The sequence below is a fragment of the Myxine glutinosa genome, chromosome 5, assembly GCF_964187855.1.
Source record: "Myxine glutinosa chromosome 5, kmMyxGlut1.1, whole genome shotgun sequence".
Taxonomy (NCBI): Eukaryota; Metazoa; Chordata; class Myxini; order Myxiniformes; family Myxinidae; genus Myxine; species Myxine glutinosa.
In genome coordinates, this window is record NC_136265.1 from 173,660,708 (window position 1) to 173,675,961 (window position 15,254).

Below are 15,254 nucleotides of genomic sequence, written 5' to 3' on the forward strand. Positions count from 1 at the left end.
ATTATCTTTCTTCCTTCCCCTCCCCCTCTCCTTCGTTTTTTGTGTCAAGACTCATGGAAGAGCTAGAACAATGACTTTGCAACATAACAAAAGGAACAGAAGATAAAGAAGGGGGAAATGCCAACATCAGGGCCGAAGGAGAAAATAGGAGAAAATATCTGGAGATAGCAAACCAGGAGATATAGGTAACAATGAGGGCTAGGGAAGAACATAAGGGTGGACAAGATGGATACCGAGGCAAAATTGGGGGAGAAAGGGAGGGTTTGGGTGGTTTTATGGGTGTACAAAGATCATGGTTTTGGATGGGGATGATCTGAGATGGTGGTGAACAGCTGTCTTAGAGATCTGGAGGGGCGAATGAAATTTAAGAGAATGTGGAAGTTGGTTCCACAGGTGGGTGAAATGAGGAATGATCGAGTGGAGGTGAGCATCGATTCTCAATTTTGGGAGTTTCCCCAGAAGGATTTTGGGAATTTCCCCAGATTTTGAGAGTTCCCCCTAAAATGTTACATTTCATTACATAAAAAGGTGTAAAAACGGATCCCTTGACTACAGACATATGAGCTTATTTCAAATCATCAGCAGGTGGGGAAAAAAAGAACAAATGAGTTCAAGGCTCAAGTGATTCTGGATTTTTTGAGTTTCACAAAAAGGGAATTGCTGGTGGACTGCGTGCACCATGCAGATACCTATGGGAGACAATGCACGGAAAGGGTAGAGGGTACAAGACCAAAAAGGGGATGGAAGAAGACAGAGACCACCGACCTGTCTGTGATGGCAAAGTGATAAACGCACAGACGCAGATTTATTGTGGGAGATTCCAATGATCTTGAAAGCCTTGCCTTCAACTGCATTAAGCTGAGCAAGGTGTGAAGCAGGGGAGCCAGTCCAGAGGGGAGAGCATTACTCCATAAATCTGTGGATGAAAGCCTTTTTCGGTTGATAAAAATTCTGGTGTGCCAAATAAGGACTTTGTACGATGGAGGATGCCCAGTCGGCGGCAGCTTTGTAGGCTTTTGAGGCCAACTTAAAAATGCGGTTTGTCCGAGAAAGTGACACCCAAGTGACACCTTCCTGTCTGAAGGATGAGGATGTCACGGCAGCGTGTGAAGTCATCAGAAAATAGATAAAGGGGATTTTCCAGAGAGTTTAAGAGATCATTAATGAGGATCAGGAATTGGACTGGGCCCAGAACACTGCCTTGGGGCACACCAGCCTTGACATGGAGAGGAGATGAGAGGATTCCGTTGAGTGCTACACGTTGGCTACAAGAGCAGAGGAAGTCAGTAAGCCATGTGTGGAGTTGGCCTTGGATGTCATAGGCAGATAGTTTGGAGAGTAAGGCGGGATGCCAGTCTGTATCAAAAGTCCGAAAAGGAAGGACTTCGTATCAACTGCGTTGATGGATTCCATGACCTTGCTGGTGATTGGAAGTAAGATGATAAGTCTGTAGTTTAGGGGATCAGTTTTTGCACCTTTTTATGTAATGCAATTTATGTAATGCAATCCAAGCACATGGAAGATGACTTAGCACAAATGACAAGGTAAAAAGGGCAGAGAGGGAATGTGCCGTAGAAGCAGAGCAGGTTTTAGGACATGTGAGCTGACGCCGTCCAGTGTCAGTCAGTCAAAATGGAGGTTTGACAAACGCTTCTCCACCTTATTTGATTTTCCAGGAGCGACCCAGTAGACTATTGAGGTTTATAGAATTACTGATATTTTAGACGCTGTACCTTGGACTTGTAAATTATATGATTGTAATATAGAATACACTTTAGGTTCATTTTATGCACAGGAACTGCGCAAAGCAATATTAAATTCAATGAAACAAGATAGATACAGCAAACTGGTTTTTTTATTTTAAATTTTTTTTTGAGATGGTTTTAACACACGATATAAAAGAGAAGATTATTCAATGATTTTTGTCTCCGTTACCCTGCCACGCCATCGGAATTTCCCAACTGTCACGTATGTCTGGCTGAGCCAACAGAATGAAAAGTATAACAGCACTGGGTAGGCTATACACTATACCTATATACACTATAGAAAAGTATAACATGACACCTCCGCCAGGCTGAACAGGTTACGTTTTGTATCAAAGTGATGGGCCAGATCTTGATCCAAACCTGAACTAAAACCGAATCGCCTTGTTCATGACATCTAACCATCTCATCCACCTAGTTTTGTCATAATCCGTCCACAACCTTTTGTGATATCGTGATATAAATTTTTTCCCCATCACTCAAATGTGAAGATTCACATTAAAAATTCTCAGATCCAGATCCGGATCTGGATCTTCACAAAAATCTAATCATTTTGTCCTTGTCACATAAAAAAACCTCTCCACCAAATTTCGTCCAAATCCTTCCACAACTTTTTGAGATATCCTGTTCACAAACAGACAGACAAACAAACAGACGAACAGACAGGGATGAAAACATAACGTCCATCCACCTTTAGTAGCGGAGATAACTAGAATGGGCACTCGATAGAGCGCATATCGATGCCATGTTGAATCCCACCGATAGGCCGGATATGGATCCTGACCTGAACCAAGATCTAATCGGCTTGTTCTTGTCACTTACAAACTCATCCACCAAATTTTGTCATAACCCGTCCACAACTTTTAGAAACATTGTGGTAAAAATTGTTTTTGGTTCTATCTCTAAATGGTGAAGCATCACTTTAAAATTTAAAAATTCTAAAATCAAATTTAAAAAAAAAAAAAAAAAAAAATTTTAAATTCTAAAATTATATTTTAAAAAAAGAAGAAAACAAACAGTTTAAAAATTCTAGCATCCGGATATGGATCCATATCTTCACCAAAATCGAATCATTTTCGTCCTTGTCACTCCCAACCTCTCCCCCAAATTTCATCTGAATCCACCCACAACTTTGAGATGTTGGGAGATGTCTTGCTAACAGACAAACAAACAGACAAACAGACAGTGGTGAAAACATAACCTCTGTCCACCTTTGCTGGTAGACGAAAAGAGCAAGTGATTAGATCATGTCATCATAATTCTCAAAGAGATTAACTTATAAAATGGTTTGTGATGTCCAGATAATGTACTCTAAAGGAGAGAATTGAGATACCATTTAATTAATCCTTTGGAAATTGAAAAAAAAAGAAAAAAAAAGACAACGTGTCTTAGAAACTGGGAATTGTTGAGAAGTGTGCAACACATGGGTCAAGCTTCAGAAAATAGTAATTAAAAGGGGTCGTCATGAATTATCTCATTAATTTTGGTACATTGGCTATAAAACCAAGCAACATTATTTAATTACTTGATAATGATATTATTTAATTTTGGAATAGGGGACAAGAAAACCAACAAGCAACATTGTATAATTATTGTTTGCTTGATAATGAAATCATTTCATTTCTTTTGCTAGAGGGAGGCCCAGAACCAACATGATCCATACCGAAAGAACCATAGAATAGTTCCATAGGCCTAACAATCGATGGACCCAAGAAAAAGTCATCTCTTTGAACCTAGAAGTACTAAAAACAACCAAGGTACTTTCACCTGAAGTGTTTCCATCATTTTGATCAACTTCCACATTATTTTGGAATTCTCTCGATATCAAAGACGAATTACGATACCTGTCTGGACCTCCAGTTCCTGGCTGCAGCTTTGAAAGGAGAGTGAGGATAGGAAAGAGTAAAGGAGAGGGTTGCAGGTGTTCAGGATAATCATTCTGGGCTTCTGTATCGGATGCTGCCAAAAAATATGCAACACAAGCTTCCTCCGTGACCTCCGATCTCATGCTAGAGTGCCCAAGCATAGCAGCTGCCATCAGCTCGCTCAGCAAGAAGCCACGAAGCTCTGGATGAAGGCCAAAAATGTCTTCCGCTGTGGCTATGTTCTGAGGGGCATGCTCATCAGGCACACACTTCTGGCCCACAAGACGCCAAGCAAGTGTACCTGTAAAGCAATAGAAAACGAGTCTTCACGAAGGCTCGTGCCAGTACGCAGCGACGGACAGGTAGGACAACGGATTGAATTAACAGAACGTTGGCCAGAATATGCCAACTAACTACATACCAGGAACTTAGATTCTCCTTGCTTCTCATAGCAGTTATTAGACTGATCAATGCTCTATTGATTCAAGCTAAAGTTCTACCTGTAAAGCAACGCCAATAACAAAGAAAGAAAAACGATCGGACAAACATTATCAGAGTTGGAGGAAAACCTGCCCAACTACACATCACATCACTTAATCTATCTATAATTCCACTAATCTCTGTGTGTATGTATGTATGTATGTATGTATGTATGTATGTATGTATGTTTGTATGTTTGTCTGTGACCGCTGTTTCTCGACAACTACCGGTCCGATATACTTGAAACTTGCCAGGTATATTGCTGGGGACCCGAGGATGTGCCTTTTCAAGGTTTCATATTAATCGGAGAAGTAGTTACCGAGCTATGTCCAAAAAACGATTCAACCAATCAGAGAGCAGCGAGCTATCACGTGTGCCGAACGTGGCGAACAGACTCTGCCTCGGACGGCACATTTGAGAGCGTATTCATTTATTTCCCGTCGGCAAACTATGTTGGCGCTATGTTGGCGTTAAACTATGTTTTAAAACTAATTAAAACTAATTTGCGATTCTTTCGCTTTGCGATGCGATTTGCGATTGCGTTAAACTCGCTCGGGCGTTAAACTATGTTTTAAAACTAATTAAAACTAATTTGCGATTCATTCGCTTTCCTGCGCGTTTGTGCACGCGATGGCGATTTCTTTACCAAACTCCGCAAGCCGTTAGCTTTGGACCAAACCATTTCATGTAAATAGAGGGGGGGGGGATTGTCACCGTACTCGCAAGCCGTTCGCTTTGGACCAAACCATTTCATGTAAATAGAGGGGGGGGATTGTCACCGTACTCGCAAGCCGTTCGCTTTGGACCAAACCATTTCATGTAAATAGAGGGGGGGGGTTGTCACCGTACTCGCAAGCCGTTCGCTTTGGACCAAACCATTGCATGTAAATAGAGGGGGGGGATATACTTTTAGATATATATATAGTACGGGCATGCCCTAGTAGCTATAAAGATGCTAAAATACAAATGCATGGAGCAAATCCTGCAAGACAAGGTCACCTACTGAAAAGCTGGATAGAAGCATTTCGAACACCCCAGCTTGGGGAAGCCATGCCACGGACGGACAGCACGAGTGCTCGACCTGTCCACCGTGGCAGTGCCGCTGCAAGAACTGCATCGCGGAACAGGGTCTGAAGGATATTCAATGCATGGACCTGCCCAACAACAACAGGAAAGAGAGAGAGAGAGAGAGAGAAAAGAAGATTACTACGTTTCTTGAATATTGAAGAGGAATACTATGAAGAGACTCCAAATATTATTCCGAACATTTGTGGTGAAATTTGATTAAAGTGGATAAAAATGTCATTTCAGGAGAAACAAGAGGTAGGGGAGATGAAGGAACATGTGATATAAAAGACTGGAAATGAGAAACCTGAGGAAGGTCGAGAGTTTGGTCATGATCTGAAGGCAGAGGTGCATCAGCGAGAGCAAGCAAGACGTCAAGACAATGGCGTAGAAGAGGACGACCTCGATTCCTTCCCTCACTCAATACGAGGCATTGGGTGAGCAGTGGCAGACCAGCTGAGCGGCGTGTCACCGAAGAGATGTCATCAAAATCACCAACACGTTCCAACACCTGACGAGTTGGGACAAAGATGACGTGAAAATGTAACCTTGTGTATGACTGCAGAGAAAACCGATTGTCCTCACAATTCCCCGTAGTGTGCCTGCAGGTGTATTTTCAGAAGGTTGATGCTCGATGAAAGACTATTTGCCTTCACCTGCTGTAGAAGGTCACGTGGAATGGTTTGAAATTCCTGCTCAGGACATCCCTCGAGTGCCTCACACAGCTTCACAAAGCCCAGGCCACAACCGTCAATAGCCCCCTGCGACAAACAAATAGAGAATGTTTAACAAACACTAGATTATCTGTTCATTGAAGACACCCTCGAGTCTCTCCAGCATGTTATTCCAGTAAATTTATTAGGAGCATTTCCAGTACGGCAAGGAAGGACATGACTGCCACGAAGCAACGTTATACCCAAATAGTTAAAACGGTAACAGATGCGAACAGCGTCAACTCTCGGTCAGCGCTAGGAGAGAAAATGCAGAACCACAGACGACGAGGAAACTCTCCAAATCGCCTTAACCCCCTCGTTTCATAATTGCACCATTTCCATCAATTTCAACAGCAGGTACAACCTGCAGGGAATCGCCCTGAAAGACTAAGCTCAGATCAACCCTGATTCACATCTTGGTATGCGGTGCAAATCGACTTTAAAAGCGCAAATGGCTTGATTAAACGGTTAAAATTGCTTATAATATAACTAGCCGTGCCGTATTATCACTTGATAATTATTTAACTCTCTATTCTACTTGTGCACAACATTTTACACTCAGGAAGTTTCAAGCTTGATTTATTTTCTGTACTTGAGGCTCCAAATGGAACATCGATCCACATTTGTATATTTAGAAGGCAATTACGTAACGATGCAGAGGTCATGACGTTTCCAGGCTTTGGACTTGGCCATTTGGGGGGGTGGGGAGGGGTGGTTACCGATTCACCTGAAAAAATCATCTTTCTCCTCCACATCAAAGATTTGAGGTTTTGACCTTCATGTTGGGTTTGATCATCCAAATCTGGATATATTTTATTTACCGGGAGGACAAAGCAGGACCAGGTGAGGTAAGTAGAAATGACTGGAGGGAAAACAAGTCAGTAAAGTTGATGTAGCAATTATCTTACTTCGGAATTTTCCTTTCATTTGTAATTGAAACAAAAGGTCTCATGGTTTAAAAATAACGGTTCAATATTCTCCAATCACAATTACTATGCCATGCAGAATTAAGGTTGTCGAAGGTTAAATTGAAGGGTTACCGGCAACTTTCTTGACGTTTGCATGATATATTCAGCTGTGATCTGGTGGTCATGCGGTGAGGACACTGGGCTGGCATCCCAGAGGTTATGGGTCCAAATCCAACCAAAGTAATTTGGATGGGCACTTGAGTCAAATACATGTGTTGGTGTCTGCTTTTTAGTCGATTCGTGACTTGGAACAATGGACGATGCACAGTCTGCGGTTGGTTTTGGAGGATAGCTTCATAATGTGGTCCGCACACGAGAAGCTGTAGCTGATAGTGAGGCCCAAAGTTTCACGATTCTGCACCTTCTTGTGGCTGAACACAGAGATTGATGGATGGGTGGGTTTGACAATCCTTTAAGAGCAACACGGTGTAACTGTGAGATCCAAAAATCATATGACTCATAACTATCCCAAGTAGCGACCGAAAAAGCAGAAACAATCACAAGTATTTAATTAAAGTGCCCATAACAATAATTGCTTTGGCTGGATTTGAATCCATAACCTCCAGGATGCCACCCAGTGTCATCACGTGACCACCAGATCAGATGAACATCAAATAAATTCCACATCAGCAGATAGTGATGCAGCTGCTGTATATCTGTCAATGGGAAAGAGTACAGCCGGGCCCCACTATTCGCAGGGGATACGTTCCTGGAAAATCCGTGAATAGCGAACCCCGCAAATAGGGAAGGGGGGTGGGGGGAGGGGGTACTGTTTCAATGAGAAAAGGTGGGATAGGTTCCCGAGTCATGAAAATCCGCGAATAGCGAGGAACAAACCACGAATAGCGAGGCAAAATCCCCAAATGGTGAGGCTTATGCCGAGAATGTCGACGATAATCCACGAAGGTTGATGAAAGTCCCAGAAATGGTGAAACAAAACCCACGAATGTCGTTGAAAATCAATGAATGCCGTGGCATTGTTTAAATGGGGAAAAGGGAGACAGCTAATTGCACTAATAGATACTGTGGAGTGTTTTCATTATGTACAATAACTCAAAGGGATGACATGTTATGTAGCTGGTGGGATATCCCACGGAACATTATTTACCTGTGAACGGCGGTAGGACATCACGTGAAGCTATTCGCAGTGTGAATGACTGGATATCACGCGAAACATTGTTTACCTGTGAACGGTGCAATATCACGTGAAGCTATTCACAGTGTTAATGACGGGATATCACGCAAAAGCCATGGAAACGCGAAAAACACGGCAGTGAACACAGGAGCAGGTCATGCTCGCGGCTCGTAGAAGAAGTTTTTTTGCGTACGTCCAGCTGTTTTATGCATGGCTAGTGAAAGATGGGTTTTATAAATGTGTCAAGCTAGTGGCTCGTGGAATTTTTTTTTGCGCCCCTGAAAAACAGCTAATTCATGGAACATGGCCGCGAATAGGGGGAAAAAAAGCCCGCGATTTGGCGGAACACAGCCGCGAAAAGAAAAAGAAAAAAACGTGAATTCGCGGGACACTTTTCCGTGAATAGAGAAACAGGTCGCATTTTATCAACTGCGAATACGCGGATTCCACGAATAGTGGAACCGCGAATAGGGGAACCGCCAATAGCGGGGTCTTACGGTGCTGCAAAACACAATAAGGAGTCAAACAGGATTTTTCAGAGCATCAAAGTGGTTGTTCATGTAAATGAGAAAGAAGATTGACGCCAAGACACTTGGGGCACTCCTGCCTCCACTGGGAGAGGAGAGGGCTCCATCGACAGAAATGTGCTGACTGGGTGAGTGGAGGAAGTCAGAAATCCAGAAATGAAGGTGGCCTTGTATGCCACAGGCAGCAAGCTTTGCAAGAAGAGGAGGATGCCAGATTGTGCCGAGTATCACAGAAATGTCGCGGTATGCAGTCCTGATGTCTTGTCTGAGATTTTTCTTGTGACATTTCCTGTCACAGAAATGCAGTTTGGATTTATGCCAGGAAGAGTGATATTCACGTGATTCACGTGATATCCTCTCTCGTCGTAGTCAACGTGTGGCCCTGAATGGGTTTCTCTCATCTCCTCTTCCTGTTCAGGCTGGAGTTCCCCAAGGCAGTGTTCTGAGCCCTGTGCTTTTTCTGGTCTTCATCAATGATCTCTCTGACTCTCTTGAAAATCCTCTGTATCTCTTTGCTGATGACTCCACTCTCTGCCGCTCCATTCCTCATCCCTCAGATCGGCAGTCTGCAGCCTCCTCACACTCTGCAGACCTGGACAAAATCACAGACTGGGCAAACAAGTGGAACATGTCTTTTGTGGAAGTGTAACTCAGTGTAACTTATTGATTGGCACTGGTAACTCATCTATCTATAATTCCAGTAATCTCTGTCTGTACGTCTGTACGTCTGTACGTTTGTTTGTTTGTCTGTGACCGCTGTTTCTCGACAACCACGGGTCCGATATACTTTTAACTTGCCAGGTATATTGCTGGGGACCCGAGGATGTGCCTTTTCAAGGTTTCATATTAATCGGACAATTACTTACCGAGCTATGTCCAAAAAACGATTCAACCAATCAGAGAGCAGCGAACGATCGCGTGTGCCGAACGTGGCGGGCACACTCTGCCTCGGATGGCACATTTGACAGCGTATTCATTTATTTCACGTTTGCAAACTATGTTGGCGTTAAACTATGTTTTACAACTAATAAAAACGAATTTGCGATTCATTCGCTTTCCTGCGCGTTTGTGCACGCGATGGCGATTTCTTTACCAAACTCCGGAAGCCGTTCGCTTTGGACCAAACCATTGCATGTAAATAGAGGGGGGGGATTGTCACCACTCGCAAGCCGTTCGCTTTGGACCAAACCATTTCATGTAAATAGAGGGGGGGGATATAATTTTAGATATAGATATAGTACGGGCATGCCCTAGTTGATTAAAGACTGGTAACGATTTCGTAAATGGATGCCAAGAATGTGCACAAACATGGTAATCTCTTGTCCACCTGGTCACAGCCCCAGGCTGGAGCACCCCCCTGTCGTTTGGTAAACGGAACTCGCAGCAGGAGGGGAGCGAGCTGATGCCAGGACTCGGTGCATGCATGACCTCGGGGCATTAGCGGAGAAAGGATTAGCGCGACAAGACCAATAAAAACCAGAGCAAACGATGAGTCAAGAGACTTGTGACCAGAAGCTCTGACCTACGGAACGGAACGGAACCCTATGAACAGCGCTGAGAGAGGACCGGCCGAAAAAGAAGAACCAACGACTTGAATTAACAATCCGTTTAGCTATTGTAGTCTTTATTGAATTGAAACAAGTGACTTACCAAATGATAATAAATCCTTACTTTATAAAGCTGTTTCGGTCATATTGGAGTCTTGAGTCTCCCACACCATTTCCCCTACACTTTCAATCCTGACAAATCTCACACTCTTACGATGTCTCTCCGAAAAGACCGACTGGACAACCCTCCCATCTACTTTCTGAATAATCCTCTCCAAGAAGTTCTGTCACTCAAGCTTTTGGGTCTCACTATCTGCCATGATCTTTCCTGGGAAAACCACATTTCAAATCTGGCCTCCAAAGCCAGTCGCCGACTGGGCATCCTCCGTCGTGCGAAGTCCTTCCTTGGCACACCTGAGCTCCTCACCACATACAAGGCTTTCATCTGCAGCTCAATGGAATACTGCTCTCCCCTCTGGGCTGGTGCTCCTGCCTCACACCTAGCTCGTCTTCACGCTGTTGAAAACAAAGCGTTCAGAATCATTGGAATCTCCCGCGATGACGCTATCTCCGAGGGCCTTTCACTGACTCACCGCAGGCAGGTTGGTGGTCTTTCCGTCTTCTACCGACTCCTCTCCGGCCTTGCTCCCCCAGCTCTCTCTGGGCTCTGTCCCCCAAATATTCCTACAGGTCGCACAAGATCTGCCTGCAACCCTCTTATGGTTAAACTGCCAAAATCAAGACGCTCTGCTCACCTTCACTCCTTCATTCCTCTTTTCTCCCGCCTCTGGAACAAACTCCCTCACTCTCTTCAATCCCACTCCTCCCTCCAGGTCTTTAAAACGGCTGTTCACCACCATCTCTTGTCTTCCCCAATCCAAAACCTTGATCTTTTCTACCCCCGCTAATTTCACCCCAAATCCACTTTTTTGAGGTGACTTTTGTCTTCTTTCCTGGAAGTCCTTGGTGTCCTTGCGTTTTATACCTATCCTGCCTCCCCCAGGCCCTCTCCCTCCCACACATCTCCCGATGTCCCTGCTCTCAAATGTTGTGTTAGTGTGCTTCCTCCCCTTCTCTCCCCATCTTGTCGACCGCTCCCCTTTTGATATACTTTGTTTGCTTGTTTGTTTGATAAATGTTAGGTCTTTCACGAGCCTCGACTCTGTATCCCAAAAAAAAAAAAGAAAAAAAAAAAGAGGAACGACAGACGCACTTTTTCTTGTGAGGCAGTTGCAGGAGAAGTACATGGAGAAGAGGAAGAAGTTGTTTCTTGGGTTTGTTGATCTGGAGAAAGCATTCGATAGGGTTCCACGCAAAGTATTGACATGAGCAATGAGGAAGTTAGGAGTGGAGGAATGGTTGATCAGAGTAGTAATGGCAATGTACAAAAGAGCGCGCACAGCTGTAAGGACGAAGGACGGGAACAGTGGTGAGTTTGAGGTGAAGGTGGGAGTGCATCAGGGGTCGGTACTAAGTCCACTACTATTTGTAGCTGTGATGGAGGTGCTGGCTCAGAACGTAAAGGAGGGTTTACCGTGGGAGTTGTTGTATGCAGATGATCTGGTGTTGATTGCGGAAAGTATGGATGGACTGAAGGAAAAGATGAACAAGTGGAAGGAATGTATGGAGACAAAAGGTCTGAAGGTGAATATCGGAAAGACGAAGGTGATGGCAAGTGGTAAAGCATGTGGTGAGGTGGAAATAACTGGGAAGTGGCCCTGTGCTGTGTGCAGGAAGGGTGTCGGAGTGAACTCAATTCAATGTACAATGTGCGCTGAGTGGGCTCATCAAAAATATAGTGGTCTGAGAGGGTCATTAACCAGTGTGGCAGCTCCATTCAAATGTAAGGTGTGCACAGAGGGAGCTGCACATGGAGGAAATGTCGAGTTGGATCTTGGAGACGGCGTGAAGCTGGAAGGTGTGAAAACATTTTGCTACCTCGGAGACATGCTGAATGGAGAAGGTGGATCAGATTCGGCAACGGTTGCTGGAGTGAGATGTGCATGGAAGAAGTTTCGGGAACTGAGTGGCGTGCTGATGAGGAGGGGAGTGTCGTTGAAGCTGAAGGGAAAGGTGTATGCTGCATGTGTGAGAAGTGTTATGATTTATGGGAGCGAGACATGGGTAATGAACGGATAGCAGCAACGAAGGTTGGAAAGGGTGGAAATGCGAATGGTTCGACGGATGTGCGGAGTATCGTTGAGAGAGAGGAAGACAAATGATGAATTGCGAAACATGATGGGAATAGAGCCTGTGATTGATGCTGTGAAGAGGAACAGGTTGAGAGGGTTTGGTCATGTGTTGAGGAAGGATGGAAGTGACTGGTTGAGAAGAGTGATGGAAATGAATGTAGAAGGAAGTAGAGGACGGGGAAGACCGAGAAAGACTTGGCTAAAGATGGTGGAAGAAGAAATGCGGGCAAGGGGGTTAACAAGGAGAGATGCAGAAAATAGGGCAAGATGGAGAAGATTGTCATGGTGACCGCAAGGCTAACCCCCGCTCTGGCAGAGAAAATGGCCTTAAAATGCATGTTGTTGTTTGTTGTCACAGAAATGTCGCAGTATGCAGTCCTGATGTCTTGTCTGAGATTTTGGGCTTCCAACTATCTCTATATATATAAAACACAGTTTGTGTGTGTGTGTGTAATGTTACCGATTGACTCCGAAACGGAGACGCTCACGTGCTTGATATTTGGCATAGACATGGCCATTGAGCCTGGGACGAACATGGCCGAAACAATATTTGACGAGATCCATATTTTTTATTCATATTTACCTCAGCGTATTTCAGCAAAGTACCAGCTAATCACAGCCAGTGCGAGCAGCTCGCTGATTCGCTCAGAGCGATCACGTGATGTTCCATCCCGTCACACGTCACACGTTTGCACGTAATTCAGGGCGAAAAGCCATTGCGTTTTTTCACCTTTATGCGACCGTGTTTTGTGTCGATTTTGTGCGATATGAATTAAATTTTAATTCATATTTCGTGTTTACGAATTCGAATACGAAGGATTTCCCCTTTCAATTTCGAATACGAATCGAATACGAGCTTGAGTCGAGAGGGCGAATGTACGGGTTGGGAACGTGCGGGTCTCCCTTCCCCCGCCAGGCAACGCCGGTACTGGAGGACGTGGGTCACAGGATCGGTGAGTCTCCAAAATCCGCTTCGTGCTCTTTCGAAGATGCAGGACGATGTCGCGATTGTTGTGCTGCTCTCCGACCATGAGAACTGCAACGTCATTGTTGACTGGCCCTCCCCCTTCCCCCTCCCCCGTCCGTCCTCCCCCTCCCTTCCCCCTCCGTCCTCCCCCTCCCTCCCCCCTCCACCCTACCCCTTCTCCCCTCCCCATCCCTTCCCCCCCCTCCCCTTTCCCCCTTCCCCCTCCCCCTCCCCCCTCCTTTCCCCCTTCCCCCTTCCCCATCCCCCCCTCCCCTTCCCCATCTCTCTCTGTTCCCACCTAACCCAGTCGAACCCAACTGCTCCTGGACTCTGTCCTTCTCTCATGACAAGGTGGAGAAGTTTCTGTCAAACCTCGACTCTGATTTTGCAAATGGACCGGACGGCATCAGCCCATGAGTCCTAAAATCCTGCTCTGCTGCTCTATCTCACCCTCTCTCTGTTCTCTTCACCCTCTCTTTGGCTCAAGGTAATCTGCAATCTGCTTGGAAATCAGCAAACATCACCGCTTTATACAAAAAATGTGCAAAAATAGATCCTTGCAACTACAGACCAATCAGCCTACTCCCAATTATCAGCATGGTCATGGAATCAATCATTGCTTCTGACATCAAATCCTTCCTCTTCTCCAATGGCTTGATCTCGGATCATCAATATGGATTCAGACCAGGTCATTCGACTCTGGACATCCTGCTTCTGTTGTCTTAACAATGGATGGAGGTCCTCAATGCCAAACAGGAAATTAGAGCTGTCTCCCTTGACATATCTCGTGTCTTCGATATGGTCTGGCACCCCGCCCTGCTCACCAAACTCTCCTCCTATGGTATCCATGGAAACCTCCACGCATGGCTTGCGGACTTCCTTTCTTGTCGCAGTCAACGTGTGGCCCTGAATGGAATTCTCTCATCTCCCCTTCCTGTTCAGGCTGGAGTTCCTCAAGGCAGTGTCCTGTGCCCTGTGCTTTTTCTGGTCTTCATCAATGATCTCTCCAACTCCTTGGAAAATCCTCTATCTCTTTGCTGATAACTCCACTCTCTGCCGCTATATATCTCAACCCACAGATTGGCAGGCAGCAGCCTCCTCACTCTCTGCAGACCTGGACAAAATCACAGTCTGGTCAAACAAGTGTAACATGTCTTTCAATCCTGACAAATCTCACACTCTCACTTTGTCTCTGTGAAAAGACCGTCTGGACAACCCTCCCATCTACTTTCTGAACAATCCTCTTGAAGAAGTTCTGTCACTCAAGCTTTTGGGTCTCACTATCTGCCATGATCTTTCCTGGGAATACCACATTTCCTAGATGGCCTCCAAAGCCAGTCGCCCACTGGGCATCCTCCGTCGGGCGAAGTCCTTTCTGGGTACTTCTGAGCTCCTCACCACATACAAAGCTTTCATCTGCAGCTCAATGTAATACTGCTCTCCCCTCTGCGGTGGTGCTCCTACCTCACACCTAGCTCGGCTTCACGCAGTTGAAACCAAAGCATTCAGAATCATTGGTTTCTCCTGCGATGAAGCCGATTCTGAGGGCCTTTCACTCACTCACAGCAGGCAGGTTGGTGGCCTGTCTTCTACCGACTCCTCTCCGGCCTTGCTCCCCCTGCTCTGTCTGTGCTCTGTCCCCCAAATATTCCTGCAGGACACACAGGATCTGCCAGCAATCCTCTTCTGGTGAAACTGCCAAAATCAACACTCTATGTTCACCTTCACTCTTTCCTTCACTCTTTCATTCCTCTTTTCTCCCACCTCTGGAACAAACTCCCACACTCTCTTCAATCCCTCTCCTCCCTCCAGGTCTTTAAAACAGGTGTTCACCACCATCTCAGATCATCCACATCCAAAACCTTGATCTTTTCGACCCCCTTAAAACACTCCAAATCCACCTCTTTCAATCCCCAAGTTCTTTCCTGAAATTCCTAGTAGTGTTCATTTGCTTTATACGGTGTACCCCTTCCTCCTCCCCAGCCCTCCCCTTCCACAGATCTACCGACATCCCTGTTCTCTACTGTTGTTG

The 15,254-nt window shown here is 45.3% G+C and overlaps 2 protein-coding genes across 2 annotated transcripts in view; one reads left to right on the forward strand and one right to left on the reverse strand.

Annotated features, from left to right (window-relative positions):
* The window catches only part of DTD1 (D-aminoacyl-tRNA deacylase 1), a 903,613-nt gene that overhangs the window by 147,170 nt on the left and 741,189 nt on the right, over positions 1-15,254 (forward strand). The window lies entirely within an intron of this gene.
* THADA (THADA armadillo repeat containing) overlaps positions 1-15,254 on the reverse strand; it is a 259,593-nt gene that overhangs the window by 72,972 nt on the left and 171,367 nt on the right. The window contains exons 22-25 of the mRNA XM_078779098.1: positions 5,830-5,934; positions 5,481-5,684; positions 5,112-5,262; positions 3,608-3,929 (exon numbers count right to left, since the gene is read on the reverse strand). Coding sequence (XP_078635224.1) covers positions 3,608-3,929; positions 5,112-5,262; positions 5,481-5,684; positions 5,830-5,934 — 782 coding nt within the window. The remainder of the gene's footprint in view (positions 1-3,607; positions 3,930-5,111; positions 5,263-5,480; positions 5,685-5,829; positions 5,935-15,254) is intronic.